At 44.3% G+C, this 13,487-nt stretch overlaps 1 protein-coding gene across 1 annotated transcript in view; it reads left to right on the forward strand.

Moving 5' to 3' along the window:
* Positions 1-13,487, forward strand: part of COPG2 (coatomer protein complex subunit gamma 2) — a 37,983-nt gene that overhangs the window by 24,072 nt on the left and 424 nt on the right. Inside the window, exons 12-23 of the mRNA XM_030216017.1 lie at positions 214-402; positions 1,315-1,410; positions 4,330-4,573; positions 4,863-4,938; positions 6,663-6,766; positions 7,582-7,707; positions 8,032-8,094; positions 8,852-8,991; positions 9,601-9,772; positions 10,176-10,273; positions 11,893-12,031; positions 13,190-13,288. Coding sequence (XP_030071877.1) covers positions 214-402; positions 1,315-1,410; positions 4,330-4,573; positions 4,863-4,938; positions 6,663-6,766; positions 7,582-7,707; positions 8,032-8,094; positions 8,852-8,991; positions 9,601-9,772; positions 10,176-10,273; positions 11,893-12,031; positions 13,190-13,288 — 1,546 coding nt within the window. The remainder of the gene's footprint in view (positions 1-213; positions 403-1,314; positions 1,411-4,329; positions 4,574-4,862; positions 4,939-6,662; positions 6,767-7,581; positions 7,708-8,031; positions 8,095-8,851; positions 8,992-9,600; positions 9,773-10,175; positions 10,274-11,892; positions 12,032-13,189; positions 13,289-13,487) is intronic.

The raw sequence follows: 13,487 nt of genomic DNA on the forward strand, positions 1-13,487 counted from the left end.
AAAGGGAGCTTTTAAGAATGAAAATGCAACTCCAGCAGCATTTGATAGTTCCTTAGCGTCCCTTCCGGACCGGACCAGGATTGAACTGATGGGTTGTGCTCGCCTTCCAGCAGCTGGAGACTGGTCCGGTCCGGAGGGACTAAAGGAAAGCAAATTAGCAGGTAAGATCTAATTTCTCCTTAACCAACACCTGTCTGATGCTTTCCCTCCAAGGTGGCAATGAAACACCCATCAGCAGTCACTGCTTGCAACCTGGATCTGGAAAATTTAATCACAGACTCCAACCGCAGTATCGCTACTCTTGCTATCACCACGCTGCTGAAGACTGGCAGTGAGAGCAGCGTGGACCGACTCATGAAACAGATTTCCTCCTTTGTATCCGAAATATCAGATGAATTCAAAGTAAGAGCTGTGTCTTAGTATAGCATCCTTTTCAGTAAGCATCTCCCAAACACTGCCTCATTCCCTGTTGACTAGCGTCAGTGAATAAATGAGTACGAAGTGCTGAGCTGGGAGATAGGACCTTGCCCTCCTAGGCCTTTTGAGGCTTTCTGGGGTTCTGGTGGGTGGGAATGAGTATTGGAAAGGGAGGAGAATAGAGGCCATCGTTTTACAATGGAAGGGGATTGGAAGATAGGAGTTTAGAGACCATCACAAAGCAGTGGTGTAGGAAGGGTGGGGGCGGTCCGCCGCGGGTGCACACTGCTGGAGAGTGCAGAGAGCTGCCACGTGCCTGTCGGCTCCGCTGGTTTCCTGCTCCCTCTGCCCCGGAACAGGTTACTTCCTGTTCCGGGGCAGAGGGAGCCAGTGGAGCCGACAGGCGCGCAGCTGCTCTCTGCACCCTCCAGCAGCCAAGAATGCACCCGCGGGGAAGGGGCTTGATGCGCCGGGGGGGGGGGGGGGGGGAGGCTTGGTGTCGTACTGCACCCGGGGGGGGGGGGTGCGCAGCGGCGATCCGCCCCAGGTGGCAGCCGACCTAGGATCGCCACTGTCACAAAGGGATCACAAAGCCAAGGGGGTTTTAAGTTCAGGTAGACCTGATTGAGCATGGTAGATCAGGTCAACAGAAGTTCATGAAGTTTGAATTGCAAGCCTAGTTGGATAGGTTCAGCTGAAATTTCTCCTAAAAGATAACCTGCTAAAATTTAACTGGTTATCTTGCCGGTTTGAAAATAGACCTTTCTGTGGATAGTGCATGAGTGTACCTGAATGTAACTCACCTTGAGCTACTACTGAAATAAATGATGAGAAACGCTTTTTTTGTTTTGTGCGTGGTATGCAGTATTAATGTTGGATACTGGGCTGTCTGTGCAGGTGGTGGTAGTTCAAGCGATCAGTGCATTATGCCAGAAGTACCCCAGGAAACACAGCGTCCTGATGACCTTCCTCTCAAACATGCTGCGGGATGATGTGAGTAGCAAGAGGCTTTGACCAGCGGGAGTGGGGACTTAGTCCAGGGTTAAGACGTTCTGCAGGAACAGCACAGCAGACGATGTGGTTGTGTCAAGATCTTTAATATGGAATACTGCTGATTTAACCCTTTCATGTGGCAACTGAAATAAGTTTGTGGGCGTGGAAATCTTACGGGCAGAAAGGTACATCGTCCACAGTACGTATAGTTTCATTCTGAAGGATGTCTTTGGGATTTATTGCAGGAAAAAAAGGGACTGTTTTGAATGGAGAGCTCTTGATTTTGTTTTCTTCTAACAGTGACTTTTTGATTTTTACTAGGTCTTTTTAATTAATAAAAATGAAGGTGTTACAGGTTTACATTGTTAGGAGTGTTCAGCAGAATAGTCAATCTGATTGCTTCAATCTACATATTTTGCTGCTGTTGCAGTCGGTTCAAAACTCTGCTGCCCGTCTCATCTTCCGCCAGGGTCGCTTTACTCATACTACCCCTCTCCTCAAGTCGCTTCACTGGCTCCTTATCCGTTTTCGCATCCTGTTCAAACTTATTCTACTAACCTATAAATGTACTCATTCTGCTGCTCCCCAGTATCTCTCCACACTTGTCCTTCCCTACACCCCTTCCCGTGCACTCCGCTCCATGGATAAATCCTTCTTATCTGTTCCCTTCTCCACTACTGCCAACTCCAGACTTCGCGCCTTCTGTCTCGCTGCACCCTACGCCTGGAATAAACTTCCTGAGCCCCTACGTCTTGCCCCATCCTTGGCCACCTTTAAATCTAGACTGAAAGCCCACCTCTTTAACATTGCTTTTGACTCGTAACCACTCGCCTCCACCTACCCTCCTCTCTTCCTTCCCGTTCACATTAATTGATTTGATTTGCTTACTTTATTTATTTTTTGTCTATTAGATTGTAAGCTCTTTGAGCAGGGACTGTCTTTCTTCTATGTTTGTGCAGCGCTGCGTACGCCTTGTAGCGCTATAGAAATGCTAAATAGTAGTAGTAGTAGGATAAAGTTGGCAGAAGTAAGTGCTGTGTTAGTAACTGGGGGGGGGGGGGGTCTTTTACTAAAGCTTAGCTCGAATGATCTGCAGCAGGGCCCATAGGAATAAAAGGGGCCCTGCTTGCAGATTACTCGAGCTAAGCTTTAGTAAAAGACCCCCTAGATTTGCATTATGTGCGTATTGTGAGAGGAGCAAAAACAGCTGTATTAAGCCTCTGGACCCTTCTATTTTATATTCCTCCTTCCTGATTAAGCTGCAGCTCACTCCAGTACTCCATTTTATATCTTGGATGCACTTTACCAAGGTGGTATAGTAAATGCCAAACAAGCAATAAACAGTGCACGACTTGGAACAGATTTTTCAGTGCATTAAGATAGCTCTGAGGATGTCAGACGCTAAGGGCCCTGTTTACTAGCATTTTTAGCATGCCCTGTGTTAGTAAACGACCCCAAGAATTTAAATGTTTTTTATTTATTTATTTATAAACATTTTAATAAGCATAGTATTCAATCAAGAATAATAATACACAATGCGTGAAATATCATAATTATAAAAAAAAAAATGAAAATAAGGAAATAACAAAAAAAACTTCTATCGTCCACAAATTAAAGGAAAATGATCCAAGAATTAGGAGAAAATAATCAAACTATAAGTATCAAACTTATAGACATTCTATTAAATCAAATCAAAGACTGCGCCATTCCTTGTTGACTTATTCCAAGCTGCTATACAGTGTTACATTCGGGTCTAAATTTTCACAATAATACTCTCTTTACCTTTTAAGAAAATATCCAACTGTTTAGGTTCAAAAAACTGATATTGCTTAGTGTGGAATAAAATCCTACACACACAAGGAAATTTCAAAAGAAAAAGAATTTAAATGTTAAATGTATCTTCTTTGGGTCATAGGTAGCCAATGCAAGGTTTCCAGTACTGGCCTTACTTGCTTTCAAATGGAAATTTCTGTCACCAAATGAGTAGCTGAGTTTTTTTTTAAACTACCTGTAAGTGCACCAGTTGGCCAATGAATTACAGTACAGGTCTGGCTTAAGCATTAGGTGGTCATCTAGGGAGGCAGGTTCTGGGGAGGGGGGGAGAGAGTGTGTGCTGTCAAAACAAGAAATCCTGACAGCTTCTCTCACTCGAAGCTTTTGACATTTATGACAATCGACATCCCAAAACCACCTCCTCCAGATCAGTCCTGTAAATATACATAACGGAACATCATAAAGTATTAAATTCTATATATGTGTGTATATATATATTTTTTTATTTATTTATTTGTACCCCGCACTTTCCCACTCATGGCAGGCTCAATGTGGCTTAGGTACTTATTTGTACCTGGGGCAATGGAGGGTTAAGTGACTTGCCCAGAGTCACAAGGAGCTGCCTGTGCCTGCAGTGGGAATTGAACCCAGTTCCCCAGGACCAAAGTCCACCACCCTAACCACTAGGCCACTCCTCCACTCCAATATTACACAAACACTGTCTCTCTCATAATAAAGGCAATTTCCAAAACTTATTTACTCCCAGGTAAATGGGCTGTTTGAAAATTGCCCACCCTCTCCATACAGTGATGCTTTGTTGAGAACCTGTGTGCTTTGCTTTGACTGCAGGCGCTTTTTACACTGCCCTATCTGTAGGACAAAACTTCCCAAACCTGTCCTGGGAACCTCGCTGCCAATGGGGTTTTTAGGATATGTACAGTGAATATGCATGAGATCGGCCTGCATATATTGGAGACTCTGAATATGCAGATTGCTCTTGTGGATATCTTGAATCCCTGATGGTGAGGGGAGAGATACTGGAAATTTAGCTGCATGTTTTTAGGAACTCGGGATGAGGAGAAAAAAGTGCTGGAGGGGGGCATGGGGCTGTACAGTAATGTGCTGCATCTGCTCTTCGCTTCCTAGGGTGGGTTTGAGTACAAGCGAGCCATTGTAGATTGTATTATTGGCATCATTGAAGAGAATCCTGAGAGCAAGGAGTCTGGTCTGGCTCACCTCTGTGAATTTATCGAGGACTGTGAACACACCGTGCTGGCTACCAAGATCCTGCACCTGTTGGGCCGAGAGGGGCCGAGGACCCCAACGCCATCCAAATACATCCGGTTCATCTTCAACAGAGTGGTGTTGGAGAATGAGGCTGTCAGGGCGGGTAAGTAGTCCTTCTGGGATTTTTCTGCTCAGCTTGCAGCTGCTTCATCAGGTCTGGGATGGGATATAAGAGAGAGAGGACAGGAATTCTGTTGCCCAGCATTTAGAAGCTTTACCTGAGGAAGAGGACAGAGCTTTACTTTGCAGCTTCCAGGACATTTAGTGGGTCTAAGCGGCCAACAGTACTGCTCATTAAAGGCACATTCTTCCTCAGTGACATATAGCTATTTTGGTGCAGCAGGGTGTATATATGTGCAAAGTCACCTAAGATTTTTGTGTGTGTTTTCCAGCTGCTGTTAGTGCGTTGGCCAAATTTGGTGCCCAAAATGAGAACCTTCTTCCCAGCGTACTGGTCCTGTTACAGAGGTAGGATTGTGGGCTAACTAAGGCTGTTTACTGTTTGTTAGCAAAGGCAGCAATGAGAGAGTTGAGTGCTGTAGTCTGACAACCCAGCTGGGTTATTAAGATTTCCACAATGAATATGCATGAGATTGATTTACAGGTTCTTCTTCTATTGGTATGCAAATAGGTCACATGCATTGTCATTGTGGAAGTCTTGAAAACACGACTGAATTGAGGACCATGATTGGCCACCCCTGAGCATCACTGTGCTTTTCATGTGTACTCTGAGCTGTCTGGTCACTTGCTTGTGTGTTCTGTGGTGGGTGGGCAAAGTAAAGCACCAGCTAGGAAGGGGGTGTTAAGGACCTCATAGGGCCACCAATACGAATGTAGTACAGGGGTGTCTTTTACAGTGTTGTGTGAGGTAAATAGCTTTTTCCCCATGGCAAAATGGCTTATTGTAGCACACATCAAAAATGTGACCAGCAGCATTTCACCTCTATTGACAATGCTAGGAAAAAGCTGATTGATATACTGTGGACTCCCAAGGCAGGCGTTATCGCTAAAACACGGTCCGTGTTGAGTCCTTCCTGTGGTCATGCACTCTCCTCGTATGGTTTTATGTAAATTTATTAAATTTTTTTTTTTTAAAGAACACTTCTCTGGTTCACCCTGGTCCTTAAGTCATCTCCACTGTCTGAACGGGGTTTGGTTCCCATTGTAGCTCCTTGTGACTCAGCAAGTCGCTTAACCTTCCATTATCCAAAGTACAAAAACTTAGATTGTGAGCCCACTAGAGACGAGAGTACCTGCATATAATATATATAAATCGCTTTGGTTGTACCACGGAAATGTGGTATATCAAATCCGTGACGCTTTACCCTTTAGTTTATTTATTAGGATTTATTTACTGCTTTTCTTTCTTTGAAGGAATTCACTCAAGGCAGTGTACAGTAAAAATAAGCCAAACAAAAGCAATAGACAATTACAGCAGTAAAAATATTTAATTAACAGTATAAGGTATGTGACATTACACTTTCAGTACAATATGCAATAATTACTCCTGCCAGAATTCTGTGCAACAACTGTGGGAGCCCAGAATTTGCGCAGAATTCAACATTTCGGGTGGCAGCACGCGGTGGTCTGGTTCAACCCCGGGCCAGCAAAAAAAAGGAGGATGGTGTGAATGGGAGGAAGGGGGCTTGTGCACAGCATTTTGTAGAACTTGAAAACTTGGTGCGCAGGATTTTAATTTTTTTTGGCGCAGAATTCCAGCAGGAGTAAATAATAGGATAGGGTGTAAGCAAATATGGAACATACAAATAGATAAGACAGAGTAACAGGAGTGCATTCCAGAGCATGGGGGCTACTCCAGAGAAGGCTCGCTGGTAGAGGGTGTGGTTAGGGATACTCCTTGATAGGATCTTGGTGACCTTGGAGGGGTGTAGAGAGAGATTCTGTTCTACGAGTACTCTGGCCCATTTTCTTTAAGGGCCTTTAAGATCAGGTATAAAGTTTTAAATTTAGCTCTGTATTGTACTGGTAGCCAGTGAATCTTTTGCAGAAATGATGTGATGGGGTCATGTCGTTTACATCCTTCTGTCGGTCTTAGTGCAGCATTCTGAATCAATTGGAGCTGGTGCAAATCCTTTGTAGTCGGAGCAGCGTAGAGTGCATTACAGTGATTTTTCTCTGCTGGCCTATCCTCAAACTCCTGTAACCCAGCTAGGCTTTGTTCCCTTGTGCAGGTGCATGATGGACAGTGATGATGAGGTGCGGGACCGGGCAACCTTTTACCTGAACGTGCTGAAAGAGCGACAGGTGGTTCTGAACGCCAACTATGTATTCAACGGTGAGTTACAAGGAGAAAATTGTAATGAGTTACCTGTATTTTTGCACAGGGGTTCCTGGAGTGGGTGTAGGCTAGGGAAGACAAGATCATGGCATGATTTTGGCCAAACACCTGCATAAAAAGCAAACAGTAATCTCTGCCAGTACCTTTTTCTTGGGCAGTTTTCAAAGATGCTGTATGTTCATGTTTTTCCTTTGAGAAGTGGGTCAGAACCCACAGCCCACAGGTTTTGCATTTTTTGTGTATTAATTTTTCTCTCTTTTCTGACTGGGTCATAGCCCGGTTTTTTTTTTTTTTCTTTTCTTTATGGCCCCCATTTCACTTCTTGCTCTTGCAGGGTTGTTTTTTTTTTGGGGGGGGGAGATAGTCTTTCATTTTTAACTGGGTCATCTTTTTAAATTATTCCCCTTTTTGCTGTATTTCACTTCTTGCCTTTGCAGTTTAAAAATTTGTACACAGAGATCTATTTGGACAAAACGTATTTAGTGTAAAGGCTTCCCTATCAAAGAAAATAAGATTATGTATGAAGCCAAAATACATGTGGAAGGATGAAAAACCTTTAGAATGGGATTATTTTCTCCTCCTCTTTAAAGCTGTTCAATCAGGGGAAATGTACTTAGTGTCTCATTCTGCAGTGAAATGTCTAGAGGTTCAAGCCTTTTATCTTCATGGAGAAGAGAATTCCCCATTTCATGTGACTAACCGCAGCAGATCTTCAGTCCTGCTCAGGCTGCCCTCTGGCACGTCTTGCTCTACTGAATGTCTGTGTAGGCTCTGCTTGTTCCTTCCATGAACTCTCCATGTTGGCTTTCCAGCTCTGACTGTGTCCATTCTTGGACTGGAAAAAGCTTTGCACCATTACACCCTGGAGCCGTCCGAGAAACCCTTTGACATGAAGACAGTTCCACTGGCCACCACTCCATTCTTTGAACAGAAGCCAGGTAACTGGGACCTTGTTACACGAATCAGAACTCTCAAGGTAGATCCGCAGAGGTGGGACATGAGGTGCTTTTACTGCGCACATCACGTCATGTTGCTAATAAATTGCACTTTTCCCTCCTAACCACATTCCTTCTTAGTATAGTGCAATGAGCGATGAGAATCCACTGTGACTCTCAGGCTACTGCATTAACTTTTAAATTAGCTAGCCCCCATTTAGCTGAAGATTTTGTTCTGTTTCACATGTGTTTTTGAGACTGGAAAAGCATTTTGCTAAGCTTTTGGATTTCTCCTCTTAGGCTGACAATTGTCATTTCTCTCCACAGAAATTGCCCCCATTACCAGTAAGCCTGAGAAGATGGCCCCAACTCGGCAGGACATATTCCAAGGTGAGAGGAGAAGGAAGGTATCTTTACTTATTACAATAATCTATATCGCTCCACTTCCCATTTTCCTTCTAGCACACTGGCATGATATCTGCCAGGTGAAAAAGCTGCAGGTCTCATGGTGCCAATTGTCTCCCGCACGTCTGTCACTGAATGAAGCTCTGCAGATCTCTTTGTGTAGTGTAATGACTTTTCTAGCCCTCTGGTTATGGAGAAAGCAGTTGCTCCAGTGTGGTTTTAAATGTTCCATGCTGTAGTGTCCTTTCTTGGAGGTGCCATGTTTCCAACAGCTTTCCACATTACAAAAGTAATTTCTAACATCCAGTTCTCCGCTATGCTTGAAGTGGCATCGTAATGCCATCAAAGACCCTCCAGCATTCTGCAGGGCAACCTTCATACTCAGCCTATTTTCTCTATATATAGATATACCAGAAGCATGGCTGGACAGCTTTCTTTGCTCATTTTTAAGTTTGCTAGATTTTTTTATTTATTTATTTTGTCATCATGCTAGACCAGTCCAGACAAATGCATTCTCTGTCTCTAGCAGATGATGGCATGTGCTGGTCTAGTCAATCAGGTTTGAGTGCCTTGGATCTCAGGTGAGCATCACATGCTTCCATCTGCTGGAGACAGAGAACACACTTGTCTGGACTGGTTTAGCAGGATTTAAGGAAAGGAAATTTGAACACAGCATAAAGAGTTATACAGCTGCAGGAAATCTACCTTGGCACATTTGCAACTGTCTTATATGTCACTGCAGAGCAACTGGCCGCCATTCCTGAGTTCAGAAACTTGGGTCCATTGTTTAAGTCGTCTGAGCCCATCCAGCTGACAGAAGCTGAGACGGAATATTTTGTTCGCTGCATTAAGCACGTCTTCACGGGTCACATTGTTTTCCAGGTAAGGCTGCAAGAGTCCTAAGGGGGTTGGGCAGTGGTTGGGATCGCCGACCTGCATGTGAGCACACTGCATTGCTGGGAGGCAAAAGTTTGGGAGGAGAAAGGGGAGCAAAGAGAAGTACCCTGCTTGGTTGCCTGCCCAGCTCATTCTAAAATAGTAGAGGTAGCCTAAGACATAACTTCTGAATCGGGCCTCCCACTAGCTGACAAAAGGTTAGTGGGGTGGGATAGCATGGGGGAAAATTTAGACTATCAACTTTAATCTGAAGTTTCCATTCCTGCAGTTGGTGGTATATCCATATTCTAGGTGGCCCATAATGTGGATGGGATTTGATGGACTGTCTTTCTGTGGTTACAATCAAAGCGGTTTATATATTATATACAGTTACTTGTTTTGTAGCTGGGGCAATAAAGGGTTAAGCGACTTGCAGGAGCTGCAGTTGGAATTCTCAGGCTGCTGCACTAACCACTCCTGTGACGCTTCCCTGGTATTTACACCATCTGAATCATTCGTTCATAGTGGCTATAGGTCTGAGTAACGTACAGTATGTTAGTGTGGAGAGGGTTGATCGTGAGTACTGCCTACCTGTTGCATTTTTTTCTCTTACAGTTCGACTGCACAAATACTTTGAATGACCAGTTATTAGAACGGGTCACAGTGCAGATGGAGGCGTCAGATGCTTATGAAGTCATCCAGTACGTGGCAGCCCCCAGCCTCTCTTACAACCAGCCAGGGATGTGTTACACCCTCGTCAGACTGCCTGAGGATGAGCCCACTGCAGGTGCCTTTACAGGAGAGCTGCTGTGAATTCTGTCTGTATCATATCTGTGGTGGAAGGCAACAGCACCTAGGCTATGCCATCAAAATGATTTCCCTGCCAGGCCAATGAACAGGAGTCCAATCTCAGCTGAATCCAGACCTTGCTGGATCATTCGGCCAGCTTGCACTCAAAATAATAAACAAGGAAGATTCAGTTGGTAGCTGAATAAAGAGAAACAGGGAAATGCGTGTAAAATGTTTTTAAAGTTCCTGTTTGGTTGTTCTTAGAGTAAGCGGGTTTGGGTGCTTCTGTACTGTTTGTCATCTAAAGAGCATGCATTGGCAGCTTTCCTGCTGACTAGGATGGGCAGAGAGCCCAGGATGATGGCATCCCATCACTGATTTTATTGTGTCTTCCTCCTTAGTATCCTGCACGTTTAACTGTACTATGAAGTTTGTGGTGCGAGACTGTGACCCAAGCACTGGGCTGCCGGATGACGACGGTTATGATGATGAATATGTGGTGAGTTCTTGTTTTCTCTCCCTTTTGGTTTGCTGTGTTTCTCAGTGTCGGTCCTTGAGGTTTTAGCAGGTTCAGGCTTTTTCATACTGTGTAAATATTTGACTATGTTGCAGCTTTTCTTCTGAAAGACTGAACTACTTTCTTATACATATTGGATTTCCATTTCGCTTTCAATTTATTTTAGTGCTATGTAAACCACTTTGACTGCTTGCTAGAAGAATGTAGTATATAGCAAGTTCAAAATAAACTGTTTATTATAGATAGTCTGGAAACCAGACCTGTGTGAGAGCTTGAGGTCTGTGTTTAAGAATCACTGCCTCAGTAACTCTTTGTACCCTGCCCCATCACCTGGTTTAACTGTAGCAATCGCCAGCAGGATCCAGCTTCCTTCTGTAGGTCATTAGTGATGTCCAGCACTGTAGCACCTTCCTGCAGGGTACAGCTACCTGTTGCATCTCACTACAGTAGCATCGGGCACATCTTCCTTTGCAGGGCATCAGAGTGGTGCGGGGCACTGTAGCACCTTCCTGCCTGGTACAGCTATCTATTGCATCGCGCCATGGTAGCATTGCACATCTTCCCTCTGCAGGGCACCAGAGCGACGTGGAGCAAAATAGCAGCTCTCCCTTCTGCATCTCACCAGGGCAGCATCAGGCACTGTAGCATTTCCGCTGCAGGGCATGGCTGCTTTGTACAGATCCACCAACATGATGTCAGGGGAGGCCTTTGCTTGCATCCCAGCCCTGGAATTTCATAAAGTACTGTTATCCACAGCCTAACTTCATGCAGTGCATCATTGACAGTATGAGAACATCATACTGGAAGCAAAGTATACTCACAATATATATATATTCAGCAGTAATACAGAGATATATGTTTGCTTTGCTTTGGTTACATATATTCTCCTCAGTTTATATACACTTACTTTCGTACTACACCCAATGCCTGCACGTCAGCAACCCTTTCCTTTGAAGCCTGCCTGTTCTTTCTTTTCTTCCTTATCTACAAATGCCAGCAACATTCTTTCTGCCTCCTTGCACAGACTTTCTCTGCTTCACACAAGGCTACCCAGCTCAAGGCTGATTCTATGACTCCCTTATTATTTTCACAGGTGTGTGACTCATAGCTCTTTTGCCTTAATACTTGCATTCCACTGACCATAGGAACTTTCTATTTTCTCATTATATTTATGCCGCATGTTTTATTTATTAACAGCCTCTGTGGGCTGTTGAGAAAACAAATTCATTGTACATGATAAAATCGCTTAAAAAGTTGAATACATTTAAGTACAAGATGATATACTTTGTAGCAGTCTGTAATGGGGAGCTCTTCCTGGAGAAGGAGAGTGCGCTTTGGATTGTGATTAAATGTTAGAGATCCAGAAAGCTGTAGTCTTAGTTCATGAGCCAGTGTAAACTTGCCTTCTGACAACTCCTGCCATCTAAAGGGGTTTTTTTTTCTTTTCCCTTTGTACAGCTAAATGAGCAAAATCCCTGCGTGTGTATGTTCATTCCAAACAGCTTAAGTGCTGCTTGCTTAGAATGTCGATGTAGGAAGTTTTTCCCACATAACATATGCAGATGAAACACTTTCCCCTCCTCCTATCATTCTTTTGGCAGCTGGAGGACCTGGAGGTGACTCTGGCTGACCATGTGCAGAAAGTTCTGAAGCCCAGCTTTGCAGCAGCCTGGGAGGAGATGGGAGATGAGTTTGAGAAGGAGGAGACCTTTGCTCTGAGTTCTGTTAAAACACTGGAAGGTAGGGCTTTCTACTTGTTTTCAGGGTAGGAGGGAAGCAGAAGATAAAGATGGATGCAAAGATTGGATTCTGCCCTTTTGCAACTGTGTGAGAAGTGTTTCTAAGAAACCCCCTCCTGTGGCATGGAGGGGGAGATATAGTGTAACTCTCTAGCTCAGAGGTTCTCAGCCTAGTCTTCAGGACATCCATAATGAGTGGAGGAGTGGCCTAGTGGTTAGGGTGGTGGACTTTGGTCCTGGGGAACTGAGGAACTGAGTTTGATTCCCACTTCAGGCACAGGCAGCTCCTTGTGACTCTGGGCAAGTCACTTAACCCTCCATTGCCCCATGTAAGCCGCACTGAGCCTGCCATGAGTGGGAAAGCGTGGGGTACAAATGTAAAAAACATAAAATAGATACTATTGGAGATTCTACATGGAATGTTGCTACTATTGGAGATTCTACATGGAATGTTGCTATTCCACTAGCAACATTCCATGTACAAATCTGCGCAGGCTTCTGTTTCTGTGAGTCACGTGCAGGACGTCAGACTCACAGAAGCCTACGCGGCCACATTGGTGATCTGCAAGGGCCGACTTCTACATGGAATGTTGCTAGTGGAATAGCAACATTCCATGTAGAATCTCAAATAGTAGCAACAGTGGAGGAGTGGCCTAGTGGTTAAGGTGGTGGACTTTGGACTGAGGAACTCTGGGCAAGTCACTTAACCCTCCATTGCCCCATGTAAGCCGCATTGAGCCTGCCATGAGTGGGAAAGCGCAGGGTACAAATGAAATTAAAAAAATATATATATATGCATGAAACAGATGTGCATATTTATTGTGGATGTCCTGAAAACCTGGGTGTTTCCTGAGGACTGGATTGAGAACCCCTCCTCTAGATCTACCTGAACCACTCTTTGGGCAACCTTGATGTGGCATGTGCTATGCATGGCCACAGTGTTCTCTCTAGCCTTGTATTCACAGTCCTGGTATCCTCCACCTCTGCAAGGTTGTATACATGATGCCTGTATAGTGTTATGTGCTTTCAACTGGCCCGAGGAAGAAGCATCGGAGCCATTGATGGAAGCTGAACTGTTATCAGAAAAGAACCTGAATGAAAGCAGTACAGTATTCCACGTGCCTTTAATTCTCTTGAACCTGTTCTTTCCTACATACAGAGGCCGTGAATAACATTATCAAGTTTCTGGGAATGCAGCCATGTGAGAGGTCAGATAAAGTGGCTGAGAACAAAAACTCCCACACACTCTATCTTGCTGGTAGGTACACACAGTGTCCTTATCTGCAAAGGGCTACTTCTATTTTTATGTCACTTGTATGTATGGAAAGTGGTCCCATGCTGCACTTTTGTTCCAAATTATCCCAAGAAAAGCCAGTGTCAAAGTTTTTTAATTTTTTTGGAATAGGGCATTGGCACACAACAGAGTTGGATAATGCTCTGCTGCAGAAAGGGATTGA

This window comes from Microcaecilia unicolor, chromosome 10, assembly GCF_901765095.1.
Source record: "Microcaecilia unicolor chromosome 10, aMicUni1.1, whole genome shotgun sequence".
Lineage (NCBI taxonomy): Eukaryota > Metazoa > Chordata > Amphibia > Gymnophiona > Siphonopidae > Microcaecilia > Microcaecilia unicolor.